Source organism: Mugil cephalus, chromosome 2 (assembly GCF_022458985.1).
Source record: "Mugil cephalus isolate CIBA_MC_2020 chromosome 2, CIBA_Mcephalus_1.1, whole genome shotgun sequence".
Taxonomy (NCBI): Eukaryota; Metazoa; Chordata; class Actinopteri; order Mugiliformes; family Mugilidae; genus Mugil; species Mugil cephalus.
The window spans coordinates 2,608,561-2,621,307 of record NC_061771.1 but is presented as its reverse complement, the minus strand read 5'-3'; the positions used below and the strand labels follow the sequence as shown (position 1 = coordinate 2,621,307).

The 12,747-nt window shown below is 40.8% G+C and overlaps 1 protein-coding gene across 2 annotated transcripts in view; it reads right to left on the bottom strand.

The window, feature by feature from the left end:
- The window catches only part of LOC124999921 (alpha-1,6-mannosylglycoprotein 6-beta-N-acetylglucosaminyltransferase B-like), a 103,288-nt gene extending 95,245 nt beyond the window's left edge, over positions 1–8,043 (bottom strand). For both annotated transcript variants that reach the window (XM_047575167.1, XM_047575175.1), the window contains exons 1-2: positions 7,481–8,043; positions 2,647–2,759 (exon numbers count right to left, since the gene is read on the bottom strand). In XM_047575167.1, coding sequence (XP_047431123.1) covers positions 2,647–2,759; positions 7,481–7,548 — 181 coding nt within the window. In that variant the 5' untranslated portion in view covers positions 7,549–8,043. The remainder of the gene's footprint in view (positions 1–2,646; positions 2,760–7,480) is intronic.
- Between the last annotated feature and the right edge of the window lie 4,704 nt (positions 8,044–12,747).

Below are 12,747 nucleotides of genomic sequence, written 5' to 3'. Positions count from 1 at the left end.
GTCTCTCAGTCTCTCTGGTCTCAATCTTGTCCCACATTGCTGCGGTCGCCCCATTTAACAGCCAATTTCCTGCCAGCTCATCACAAACACACATAAACATGTGCACAAATACACACTATAGAGATTGCGACAAGACACTGTGTAAGGTAGAAAACCACGTAGACACGCATAAAGGGAGAGGCGAGGGCGAAACAGCAGGGCATGTTCACCAACAAAGGAAGCCGGTGAAGAAGATGATAGACATGTGGGCATATTTTGTGCATACACAAGCACAAAGAAAATACATGAAGGATACAAACTAATACATGCAGCCACACACACTCTTATGCACAGTGGGACACTGTACAGTTTTTAATGAGCTTGCTCCAGATGTCTTCCAGAGCTGCAGCGCATGTGTGGTTGATTAATCAAGAACATTTTATTAAGAAAAACACTGAGGCATACACACTAATCCTAAAATTATCACACAAACACATTAATCTCAATTTATCACAAACATAAGTGACCCAACCCTCCTTCCCTCTGTCCCATTATCTCTCTCGCACCTGCAGCTCCTGGGCTTTTACAGGCCTCCCTTCGCGCCTCTGCCTTCATTTAGGTCCTGTACTTTCAGTTTCCATTTTCACTGCGTCTCTCTGACAGTCTACATACAAACGCACACCAACACCTGAGTGATTCAGACACACAGTAAGACCTCTCACACCCACGCAAATTGATCCATGGGCAAGCTCCAGCCATTGCAGAGGATACACACCTGCTACACACATGTTGAAATGCAGAAGGTTTCTTATTTTAACTCCGTTGGTAATAGAAAGTGCTTGATCGGCCTCCACAAAATGACCCCTGACTTGCAATCTTCACACCTTGTACGGACAGGGATTTTTTTTGCCTTGCCATTGGCAGTCAGCCTACTTGCAATATTGCTGGCAACTCAGCTTATTAATGACATTTCATTGGTGAGATGCACCTGTGCTGATGCAGCGCAAGTGCAACAACAGATAAGCTGGGTGTTGTGATATAGGAATCCATGGTGTTCATGGTCATATTTTTCTCACAGTCGGGTCCGTGCATAAAAGATCATGCCGAGATCAAATAAACAAGTGTGAATTGGGGAATCACCCAGCTTAAAATAAAGTTGGATACCATACAAATTATATGCAGTAAAGGGTGCAAAAAGTACGTTGTCCCCTAATGGCATCAGCAAAAACTAACCGGAGTTACGAAACCATCCCATCAGTGAAACATCTGAAAAACACTTCACGTCAGATCTGCTGACGTGAAGAATGCCTCAGAGAAAATGAGATCTGAGAAGAGTACTGATCAAGAACTGTTTGCAAAACAATGGGAATCACAAGAAGTTTAGCTATTCAACAGTCCAAGGAAAAACTAAATGAGATGATTCAGTGCTGGAGGAGTCCAGCATAACAACTATGGTGGCCATACACAATCCATGTCCATGGCACAACACTGACTTCAATCAACATAATCATTTCTGATTAATTAAAGGAGCATATATGTTAACATATTTATGAAGTAAAAAAGTAAACGCAGTCATGAACTGTTTCTTTCATGAGATACACATCTCATCTTCCATACCACTTAATCCTGAACTAGAGTCGTGGGGGTTGCTGGAGTCTATCCCAGCTGGCATGGGGCGAGAGGCGGGGTACACCCTGGACAAGATGCCAGTCCATCGCAGGGCTAACACTGAGACATACAACCATTCACACTCGCACCAATCAGCACCAATCAGCCTAACGAGCATGTCTTTGGAGGTGGGAGGAAGCCGGAGCACCCGGAGAGAACAATGACCAAAATGACTACAATGGCATCAGTGCTAATCACTGAGCCACTGTTCCGCCTCTGTGGAATACTACATATATTTAAACCTTCAGATCTCATCAGACTCCACATATTAACTGATTTCGTGAGGCACGTTGACGTCCCAATTAGGTGAATCACCTAAATCTCAAGCAGAACATAAAAATATTGCTAGTGTATGGAAAAATTGCTAGTGACTGCTCTCCTGTCGAAAAGAAAATACAGTCAACAACGCTCCATCAGGGTTCACCCAGTGGTTCAAGCATCACCAAGGTATCTCTCATTGGTCAGTAGTAGGAACACACCCAAGATTTTTCATCTGCGACCACCACATCTCACTTGAATTTCATCATCACATCATGCTAGTTGCTTCTTGTGTGTCTACTCTTCAAGGCTAGACAAAATGATCATTAACAACTGTCAGCTAATGACCCAGAATCCTCACATCTTGTGGTAATGCTTAACAGGCATGGACTCTATTTGACCCAACTCTACAAGAAGACGCTTTTGTGCTGAAGGTCATACAGTATTAATGTAATATCTTACACATTCACTACTTCTGGCTCTGCAGTGGGATTTACTTTATGATACTCATACCCCATCCTGACATAGCAGACCATTTTCTATGTTGCTTCTATTGACAGGTGGAGCTGCTTTGACAAACTGGCAAATGACAGTGAAGCGCCAGCAGGGCCGTGGAGAGTTATAGCATCGCAGTGTACAGTGATATTAGAGCATTTTAACTCTGAGAAGGAACTGTTTGCAAACACATACATACACATGCATGTACGCATGCACAAACAAACACACAGCACATGTCAGTACCTTCTGTGCGGATGGTGAAAGGGGAGTCCCCCAGTCTCTTGGCTGAGAACTGCCCCCCCAGAGAGGTCATTAGAAAGCACAGGCTGAAGAAGCCTATTCCCGCCACGAATATCCTGCAACACATGGGGAGGAGAGAAAGAATTAATGAAAGGGGAGTTGAAGCAGATAGTCATATTTATGAGGAAGGCCAGGTAAATAGATGTTTTGGTGAGTAGCTGGAATACATGAAGAGGATGGGGGAAGGGAGGGAGAAACAAGTGGAAAGTAAGGTGGCTGGAAGCAGGCAAAGAAGTGGATAAGCAGTGAGTGTGAAAACAAAGGTAGGAATTCAGACAGATGAACACCGCTGCAATCATGGATGACAGGTTTTGTGAGAGAAAATGATTGACAGTGAAAAAACGAGAAAGGAACTACAAATGCAAAGCTGGGACAAAGAGGTAAAATGAGTTGTGTCAGAAAAAAAAAACACAAATACCAGGAAGCAGAGCATAAAAAGAGCAGTAGATGAAAATTAGAAACTAGAAGCCAAAGGGGACAGGGAGTTTTGTCTCAAGACAGTGACAACATGGCAAAGTAAGGGTGAGCATTTTTTTACAGACAAAATGGGTGTGCTTGAAATTTATTTATTTATTTCGAAGGAATGCAAGAGTGAGGAAGGGAAGCAAACATGGCGCTGAAGGTGAGCAGTCTCAGTCCCCAACCACACCAAACTAGGACAAAAATAAAGACGTATTCCATACAGTCTTCACTACATGAGCTATTTTATAGTGTGTCTGAGTTATACGCATACATCTACATACATCTGTATCCCAATGACACGTGTCTAGTCTACTTCACTCAATGGGAAATGCCCTGATTAGCGAGAGAGCATTATGCTGCTGTGAGGTGGTTGTATTTTGAAACATGGCTAGAGTGTGGACTCAGATGTAAAGTACTGACCTGGCTTTATGACCTAAACGTCTGCTTTACAGATCTGACCTGATAGTTGTAATACCGCCATACCTCGGAGGGGCGGGGCGGGGGTCTCTGTGTGAGGCTCTGTGTCGCCCCTCTCTTGTTAGACAGACGCAAAAGAATCAGATCTTTGACTTAAAGTAGTCGAAAATCTGGTCTTTTGTGTCTGAGTAAATCCTGCCCTACTTAACTTGCTCTCTTCAGTGTATATGGATCAGAGGTTATCTTATTATGCCGAGACACTGGGGGAGCAAAGAGAGCCAAAGCTGCCTATCATCCCTTTTCAGTGGGCAAAATACCAGCCAACATCTGTGACTAACAAATCACGTCCTACTTTTATAATGCTTGCCCCTCCCATGCTTATGCCTATGAGAGAATTTCGGTTTTGAAGAAAGTTTTGAAGAAGTATTGCACTCATTTTAGCAGCCGAAGCTATTTTCCAGAGTTTTGTTTTGTTCTGTAACTGTATTATTTTCAAAGGAGCAGAGATCATAACCAGCATTTACGTACTCTCATAGGTTTATGAGATATAATTACTGCAAATCACTTCAATTAATTCATCTTCCACAGGTAACCTTTTAAACTTTTAACTTCCACACACGCGGCTTGAAGATTGAATCTTAACATAACAAATCAATGAATTATTCATAGCTATTGCTTTCGCTTCAAAGCAGGCGAGAGCTGTTTGCTTGAATGCCTGGATAGAGGGAAATCAGACAGCACTTCCTGGAATGGTAAGTAGCTCCTGTCACGCAAATGTCTGAATGACACTTCTTAATATTGATAGAGCCATAGGGAATGAGTTGCTATGAGAAGCAGAAAGGAAGAGTGGCCACTTAAAAGCACATTGGCTGAACTGATTTGATTGCCCCACAGGGCTCAAAATGATGTTGAATAATCTGTTAAGTATAGTGCCTGGTGGTTTGGCAAGACCCCACGGGTGAGTTTTTATTTCGAGACAGGGCCAAAGTGTCTTGTCCTGAGTCATAAGGCATACAGGTGGCTTCAAGGACAGCCAACAGCATGGCACTTCAGTGGGAGGAAGCTTCTCACTTCACAGTGCAAGAATATTTATTCAAGGCTCGAGTCTCACTTCATCAGATATAATCACAACTATCTGAATTTCTAACCCTAACCCAAAACGTGAAGTTGTCATACAGTACACTATAGTAAACTTGGGCACTTAGCTTTATTCTCTATCCATTTTCTAAGCGACATTCACATAACATTAGTAGTGGAAGACTGTTGACTGTTGCCAAGACCATCAGTCATTTGTGCATGTCTACATGGTGAAAATGGACTGCCCAGGTTTTTATATTAACTTCACGTTTTGACAAGGAAAGTAGTAAATCCAACAACTCTCATGTCATTATTGCAGTGACCATTGAGATTACAACAAGAGGTTTCAAAATGTGTCAGCATGGAAGGACTGCTCCTGCGTGTAGTTTTTATTTTCTAATTGTGTTTTAGAGTTTTTTTTTAGTATGAAACTAAAAAAAACTCTAAAACACAATCATAGTCTTTATATCAAAGTGTCTAACCATCTTGCACAATTGCACCCACTGCTTTCTCATTTACCTCGCTGCCTCTCCCAGGAAACTGCAATATTATGAACTAATAAAATATTCTTGCCATCTGTTCCAGTCCAGGCATATTGAGTGGTGTGTTAGAATGGCTCAATCACTGGACCGGAAAGCAGCAATACAGTAAGGGACATGACGCGGATCCCGTACAATCATTGTGATGAAAGGGATTATCTGACATCAATACAAGGCCTTCATCCAAAGATGCTTACACCTGCATGGATTACACACTTACTATAGAACCATCTGGTCATCAATCAGTGAGAGGGAGCTGAAGTTCAGATGTCTCTGCCCTGATCAGAACAAGAGCTTATACACTTCAACTCACATCATTATTTGCTCCTCATTGCCTTCTCCTGTCTCCTTGTATTAATGCGGTTAAGGGTTAGCAGGGATGGGAAAGGGTTTACACAGCAGACATCAAAGAAGATTGGTTGATTTTACAGCCAGCCATGAAGTGTCTTTTTTTTTTTAATTCACTTTATCTACGCTTATAATTGATCACGGTATTGTGTACACCACATTAATGAAGGACGGAAATATTTGTAAGACATAGAGAAATTTACAGCTTATGTGTGCCCACAGAAGCCGTCCTGATGTTGTCCTATGGCAATCGTTTCCGCTGTTATCATTTAGCTGTTGCAAAGTGGCGTTAGGTGGGTGATATGAAGGGGATTAGGCCTTGGCCCTGCCTGACGGGTTCCTAATTAACAGGCTTAAAGTAAATGCTCCGCTTCTTATAATTGGATCGGGGGAGAGATGTGCTATCAGCTAACTGGCTTCCTCGCACATACAGACTCATCAGATTTTGCCTCATGGTAGATGATTTTGAAGTGAAAGCATTTCTGCCAGGCATGGAGGAGCAGTGGTGTAGGTGTTAGTTAGCTGTTATGTTTTCCAAGGAACTTTTCTTGGCGCCTGAACTGGACGAAATTGGAAATGATACACAGGATGCATTTTTAGATGTTGTTGCCTTTGAAGTTTCCATTAATTACTCCATAACTAGCACTTTTTGTCACTTTTGTGCTTTGGCTCATCAAATAACATTTATCTATCAAAACACTTCCTCATTTAAAACAACACATAATTATCAGTGTGATCTAGCGGAAAGGCAGACATTGGAGCAGGTCAATGGTTCAAATCCTCTCTGCATCTTTATGGGTGAGGTGCTTTGAGCACGCACCTAAAAATCTGCGGAAGTGCTCTCAAGGCATCACATGCATGGTTGTCCAGTGACCACTGCTCTAAACGTGCTCTCTTGTGTGTGTGTATAAATGGATGGTTAAATGTTAAATGCAAAAAACTAATTTATCCATGAGGGATTCATTTAAAAAGGAAATAGTAGGTCTGCCTTGCTGTATAGCTGCATACCACATTATGTCTGACCAGAGAACATCATCTCTCCTTTAGTTCTCAGCCGTCAAAATTTTTAAATGAAGTTAAAATATTATACAAATCCAGCCCTAAGGCAGAGATCTGATTTTATTAAGAACAGTTTGAAGCACAACTTACTGTCTGTGCAGTCAAGGCTTGATTAGCTTTGTCAGAAAGCTGTGTAATTGAATGTGTTTACCTGGGCAGATAGGAAAAGTAATTTGGTGCGGCTTGAATGTATCACTCACTTTTCTTGAAGTGTGGCTCCAGCTCTGCAGACGACTGGATAATCAAATAGTATTAACCATAGAAACGTGGTAAAATGTAAATTGTAGTAGCTCTTGCATCCCCTATCTCTAACTCCCAGACTCACAGGAAAAAATAAATAAATAAATAAATAAAATCTAACAGTGTTAGTCAGGTAAAGGAAGTTGCCAGAACGTGGATCAAATAGACTGTGAAAAATCCCCTCTTTGCGCGGCTAACATGTAAGAAATAGCTTCCATTTATACACCCAAATAAAGCATGGCCACACTGATAATGGAGCTATCCGTGCAGTAAGAATAAGTTAGAGCTTGGCTGGCTTGTGGCACAGGCTCATTTATAAAGCGCTCGCGCAAGATTTACAGCTGTGTGCTGTCTCTTTATCCATATGGATGCAGATTTGATTCATCTGGCAGACAGAGACAAACATCTGGAGTTCGTGTGTCTGAGTGGGTGACAGCACATGTACAAACATCCTGGCTCTACATATTATCCATATTGCTACATCTGTGAACGGTCTATACAACTCTAAAGTATATATTCTCTGTAGTCATTTCCAATCCCACCACTGTGGGATGAATTAAAGGGTTATCTTATTTTCTAAAAGCAGTTAAAAAAGATACATACAACCACAAAGCTGGAAGCTCTTTGTCTCTCACCTGAACGGTTTGAACGTTACTAGGCATCTTCTGACCATAATTTTACCGTCGGTGCTGCCAGTAATCATTTTCCAAAACGGGCGACCCCTGACATCGTTGCTAACCTCCCGACCTGCAGCTTGAGGTGACCACACATTTTATCCGCGTCCCACGCAGCGCTCCACAGCGGGCAGTCAGCTCGGTTATTTTAAAGAGAAGCGGCCACCCATTGGCGCTTCTTCGCTCATCCGAGAAGAATCCAAATTGTAGAAAGTTTCATTCAGCAAGTCTCCTCGTCCATACGTGAAAATGTCATTTAAAGCGTTATTCCGTCGTCAGCCAAACAACAAAGCGAATCAGGGGAGAAGTCGCCCCGGAGCGTTGGAGTCATATCCGATGAAAGCCCGTGACAAAAAGAACCCAAAAACAAAGCAAACCAAAAGAAACAAACAAACCAAATAAAAACATATATATATGAGGCCAAAGTGTGCGTCGCCCGAGAGCTTTGCCCCTGGAGGTTTTTAGAGGAGAGCCAGCTTCGCAGACGTTTCAACTTCACAGCGAAGACGGAGCGAGTGTGTCAGTGTCTTTACTCGTTCACTTCTCAAGAGGAGAGTAAGCTCTGCTCAAGTGCTAAGCATCCGCCTGATATTTTCAAAATAGCTGCCATGCTGATAAATGAGCAGTTCTTTTAATGGTATAATGGCAGAGCATTTTTATGGGATTATTATTTACGTGTTTATTTATTTAGTTGTATAAACCCTACTAAATACTCGGGAACTAGTTTTAAATGACATATAAATAAACATGACATTGAATGTTAGCAACTATTCCAAAAGTTAAGTGTCTAAATATTTAGAATATTTTCAAAATCAAAAATGTTTATGCAGTCTAAGTACAGTTCCTCTGTTTTACCTACGCTTCACGCTTCACGCTTCACAGTACGTTCCCTGTAAGAACCTAAATAGCTTTATTTTGGTGGTAAATTCCCATGGTTTCCGGTATCATTGTGACTTCTTGTGGCTGGCTTGCCGTCGGTCCGGCAACACGGTGATGGACGGATCGGAATGGTCGGGAGCCTTCGCAGTCGCAGTCACCTCCACATGGCGCCATCTAGGGCTATTAAGTTGATGCTGGCGTTTTGACTCGAAAAGCACTCAAGCCGCGCTCGAAACGTCAACTTTTTTTCTCTCCATTACTAAAAGCAGAACATTTAGATTGCAATGGCATACTGGTCAAGCCATGCTACGAAAAGGCCATCTATGGGTTGTTATTTCAGCTCCCTAGAGATGAGATACACTTTAAGGATTGCCGTTTTGGGAATCCAGCAGGGCTCGTTGTCAGTGACCTCAACTGGATATTTAAAAAGAAGAAGAAGCATGGACTGACTTATATATCTATATCTCTTTAGTTACAGCTTTGGACAAATGTGATTGTGTTTCTGTCCTGGAACAATATGGAAAACCCAGTGAGAGACATTTCAGCACCAGGGACAGCGAAAATAAAATCAGGTTCCATCAGCGTCACCCAGCGGATGACGGCGTTACTGCACTAGAAGCAGCAGCAGCAGCAGAAACAGCACCAGGTAATAGTAATAATAATACAGTGATATTTATTTTTATTTTATTAGAAAGTTTAAAAAAAAAAAAGAAAAGAAAAGAAAGAAAGAATAGGCTGTGGTACAATATAACAGTGGATATAATATTATTTCCCTCACCAGCCACACAGTAACTCATTTTACACCCACACAACAACAACAGCCTACGGCCATATGTAGAGTTAACAAATGGTGAGTGGACCAAAACTACAACTCCAATCCACATTATTTGTTCAATTAAATGATCTGCAGTCAGTTTTAGTCTGAGTGCAGATTATACAGTCTGTGTGGCCTGCGGAGCATTGAAGCAGAAATGGTGGCATAGAGGGAGGAAATCTGGAGGGGAACAGACAGAAGATGACAGTGGAATCTCAAACTCCCTTCATGCATCACTTGTAGTTGTACAGGCGGATTTGACTGACAGCTCACCACCCACACAAGCTGTCCCTCTCTGCAGGTCGTGGGAATACCTCTGCTCTATCAGCGGGAATCCAATGGGAAAACATGGGGTTTTTACACGTTCTGTATGTGCGTGCTTTTCACATAAATGCATAAATCAGCCTAACTGCACATGCAAACGTGACTGCAGAAATCACTTCAAAAAGCATTCTGTCAGACTAAGAATACCCATAAGCATGAGGCTTCATATCACTTCCAGCTCATACAAGCAAATACAGACATCATTCCTGGCTCATTCGTCATAATGAGAAAAAACTCCACTGTCTGTAGGATAGATGCATTGATGCAATTTAAAATGCAGGACCCCGCCAACTGCACCAGCACACTGAATTGTTTCAAACAGAAGAGTGGTAAGTCACATTTTAGAGTACAGAACGTGTTGCAGCCCCAGTCACAGCCATATTAAGTAGCTTTGGGTGGTCAAGTCCTTCTTCTCCTCAGTTGGCTAAGTTCCCCAGCAGCACTTGTCACTGTTGTTAATGAGCTGTCTGTGGGGGATAGGAATCCAACCTCAGGCAGGGCTAACCAGCAGCCTCTGCAATCAACCATGAAACAAAGGACAGTCCTGGAGTTCAGGTAAATGATAAAATTTACCCATTATTATTAAACCTGTTACAGGCATTGGGTTCAGTGCATGAGCACGCCATTAATTTTATCTTTTATCTTTCAGACTCTAAGACTATAGATAACGCCTAGCACAGTATCCACTGTGTCTTGCAGCCCTACACAGCCTGCCAAATTTCTGCAACTGAACAAATCCATTATACGTGGATGCATTCTGTTATCTGCCACTTAATCAATATGACATTTTGGCAAATGAGGCAAATATATTTTAGCAGCCAAGGACCCATCAATACAGAGCTCCACAAGGAATTCAGCACAGAATATAATGACCTCTCTGACCATGGAAGATGATAGGGACTATCACTATAATCACAGCTGGTGTCTGCTGCAATGTGTCAGTGACTTTTCAACCTACAAGACAAAGGAAAGGATTTGAAATCTGTGACGAAAATTCTGCAAAATCCTCTCTTACAGCATTTGGAAAATGAAAAATAAAAAGAGTCGGCATTATAGGAAAAAATACAAGCAGTTCCAAGAACACACAAATCAACAACCCCGTAAAATATTATATACTAAACGTATAACGTATACTCACTTACACAGACAATGAGATGTATTTGCCTGTGGAATGAATGGCTAAACTAGAAGACGAACACTGTCCATGTATCAACAGACAGGTACAAAAGGAGAAGGGCATACCGAGACATTTGTTTCAAACTGTTTCACAAAAACACCTTTTTTCATCGTCATCAATATCATAACATCAATGGTTTTGGAAATACAGTAACTGTGAAAACCAGTTGCAAATAGAGTCTCAGATGGTGTGCGTCACAGCAGATATTAGTCACTGGACTCTAAATGATTCATGGGGTTAGAAAGTAACTTAAAAAGAAATTCGAGTGCCTTTTCAGTACAAAAAAAGTTTGCTAAGTGTACACGTTTTATTAAGCTGATACCTTAATTTAGAAAGTTGGTCAAAATTACAATAAAGAACACTGACTCAACTTAATAAGGCTCTTGAATGAACATTTCCCTTTTCACTTTTTTACAACAGACACAGATCTACTGTGCATCCATTAAAAGAGCAAGTTTTGGTGTCACATTAAAATTGTTTGCGCTACATTTAATATTCTAGATGAGAGTACCACAATTAATTTTACCCAAGGGCCGTAAAGTATGCATATAAAAAAAATCCATGTTTTTCCCCCATTGCACCAACAGTTGTTTTATGTGGAAATTCTGTTTTTCCTATTATCAGCACTAGCAGCATGCAGTAATTGTTATTTGTAGTAGTAGTTGTAATAATAATAATTAAGTCTGGGGTTCACAATGCCTGATTTGAGCATCAAACCAGGAGAAAAAATGCAATCCTCTCCGGCAAGTGGTTCAAAGCCACCGTTTCCGTGAAGTAAATGCAGATGTGTGAACCATGTTCTGGACCAGTAACAAACAACAATCCTGCATCAAGTGCCACACTGGAAAGAACCGGAAGAAAAGATAACTATTCTAACTTTTCTGCAAAGGCCTGACATATCTCTGCATGCCACTAATAACATTATTACAACAAATGCCGACTGTTAAACAATATAGCTGTCAGCAGACAAGACAAACAGACAAGAAGACAAACAGAGACAAAAAGATTTCCAGTTTGTCACTTTTGAAATAAAAGGTTAAATACCTCAAAAACTCAGCAATGGATTATAAGAACGTTTTGTGGTAAACTACAGTATATTTGTCTTAATTGATATTATTTTAATGTCTTCCTTTATTATTTAAACATTACTACTGGCTTTGCACTGTTTCTCTCTCTTCCTTTTAAATTAAGTTGTAAAATGAAATTATTAGTACTGTGGTTGTACTTTTATATCACAATAGCAAATGGTCCAAAATAAATTGTATTCCGCTCTCCAGTCAGTGAGAGAATGAAGGTGATGGACTGAGACAATTCTTCTGAAGTATCTGGTGTCTGGCATGCATAGTGTTTAAAAAGTGCATTGGCGTGGTCTGGTAAAATAAAACAAACCTGGTCAGATTTGAAGGGATCAGGTCGATGCAAAACCACAGCAAAGCAGTGTGCATATTATTATACATGTCCAATGCTATGAAAATACACTGGCCAGACTTTTAAAGCTGGGTGTGGCCTGTGGACCGCTAATTGGGTTCAGTGTTATAGATCATGATTTATATATAATCTCAGGCTATGGGTAGTGCTGTGTTGGTTTATTGTCGGGAACAAGTGATTGTAGGGTTTAAATTTAACAGATGGCTTGAAATATAATTTAATTTTTTCATTTATTTATTTTTTTCTAATTCACAGATGCGTCTGCAGGAACAAGGAGACAGATGGCTTAATGGTGTATCTCAGCAGACAGGAGGAGTATCTCTTCAAAGATGAGTTGATAGTCATAAAGATCGGACACTTAAATTCAGACAACTCAATACTTTTTGTTTCTCTTGGTTGACTTAAAACACTGATTGTGACCAACTTATGGCAGGATAGTAATGCTATACTAATGAAGTGATAGAGTTTCAAATGGTATACCCTCAGGTGGGTGGAAACCTGTTACCAAAGGTAATGTCATTAAATAAATACTGAAATAAATAATCCATTAAACTGGGAATGTTTGAACTTAAGTCGGTAAAAAAATATTTATATATATATATATCA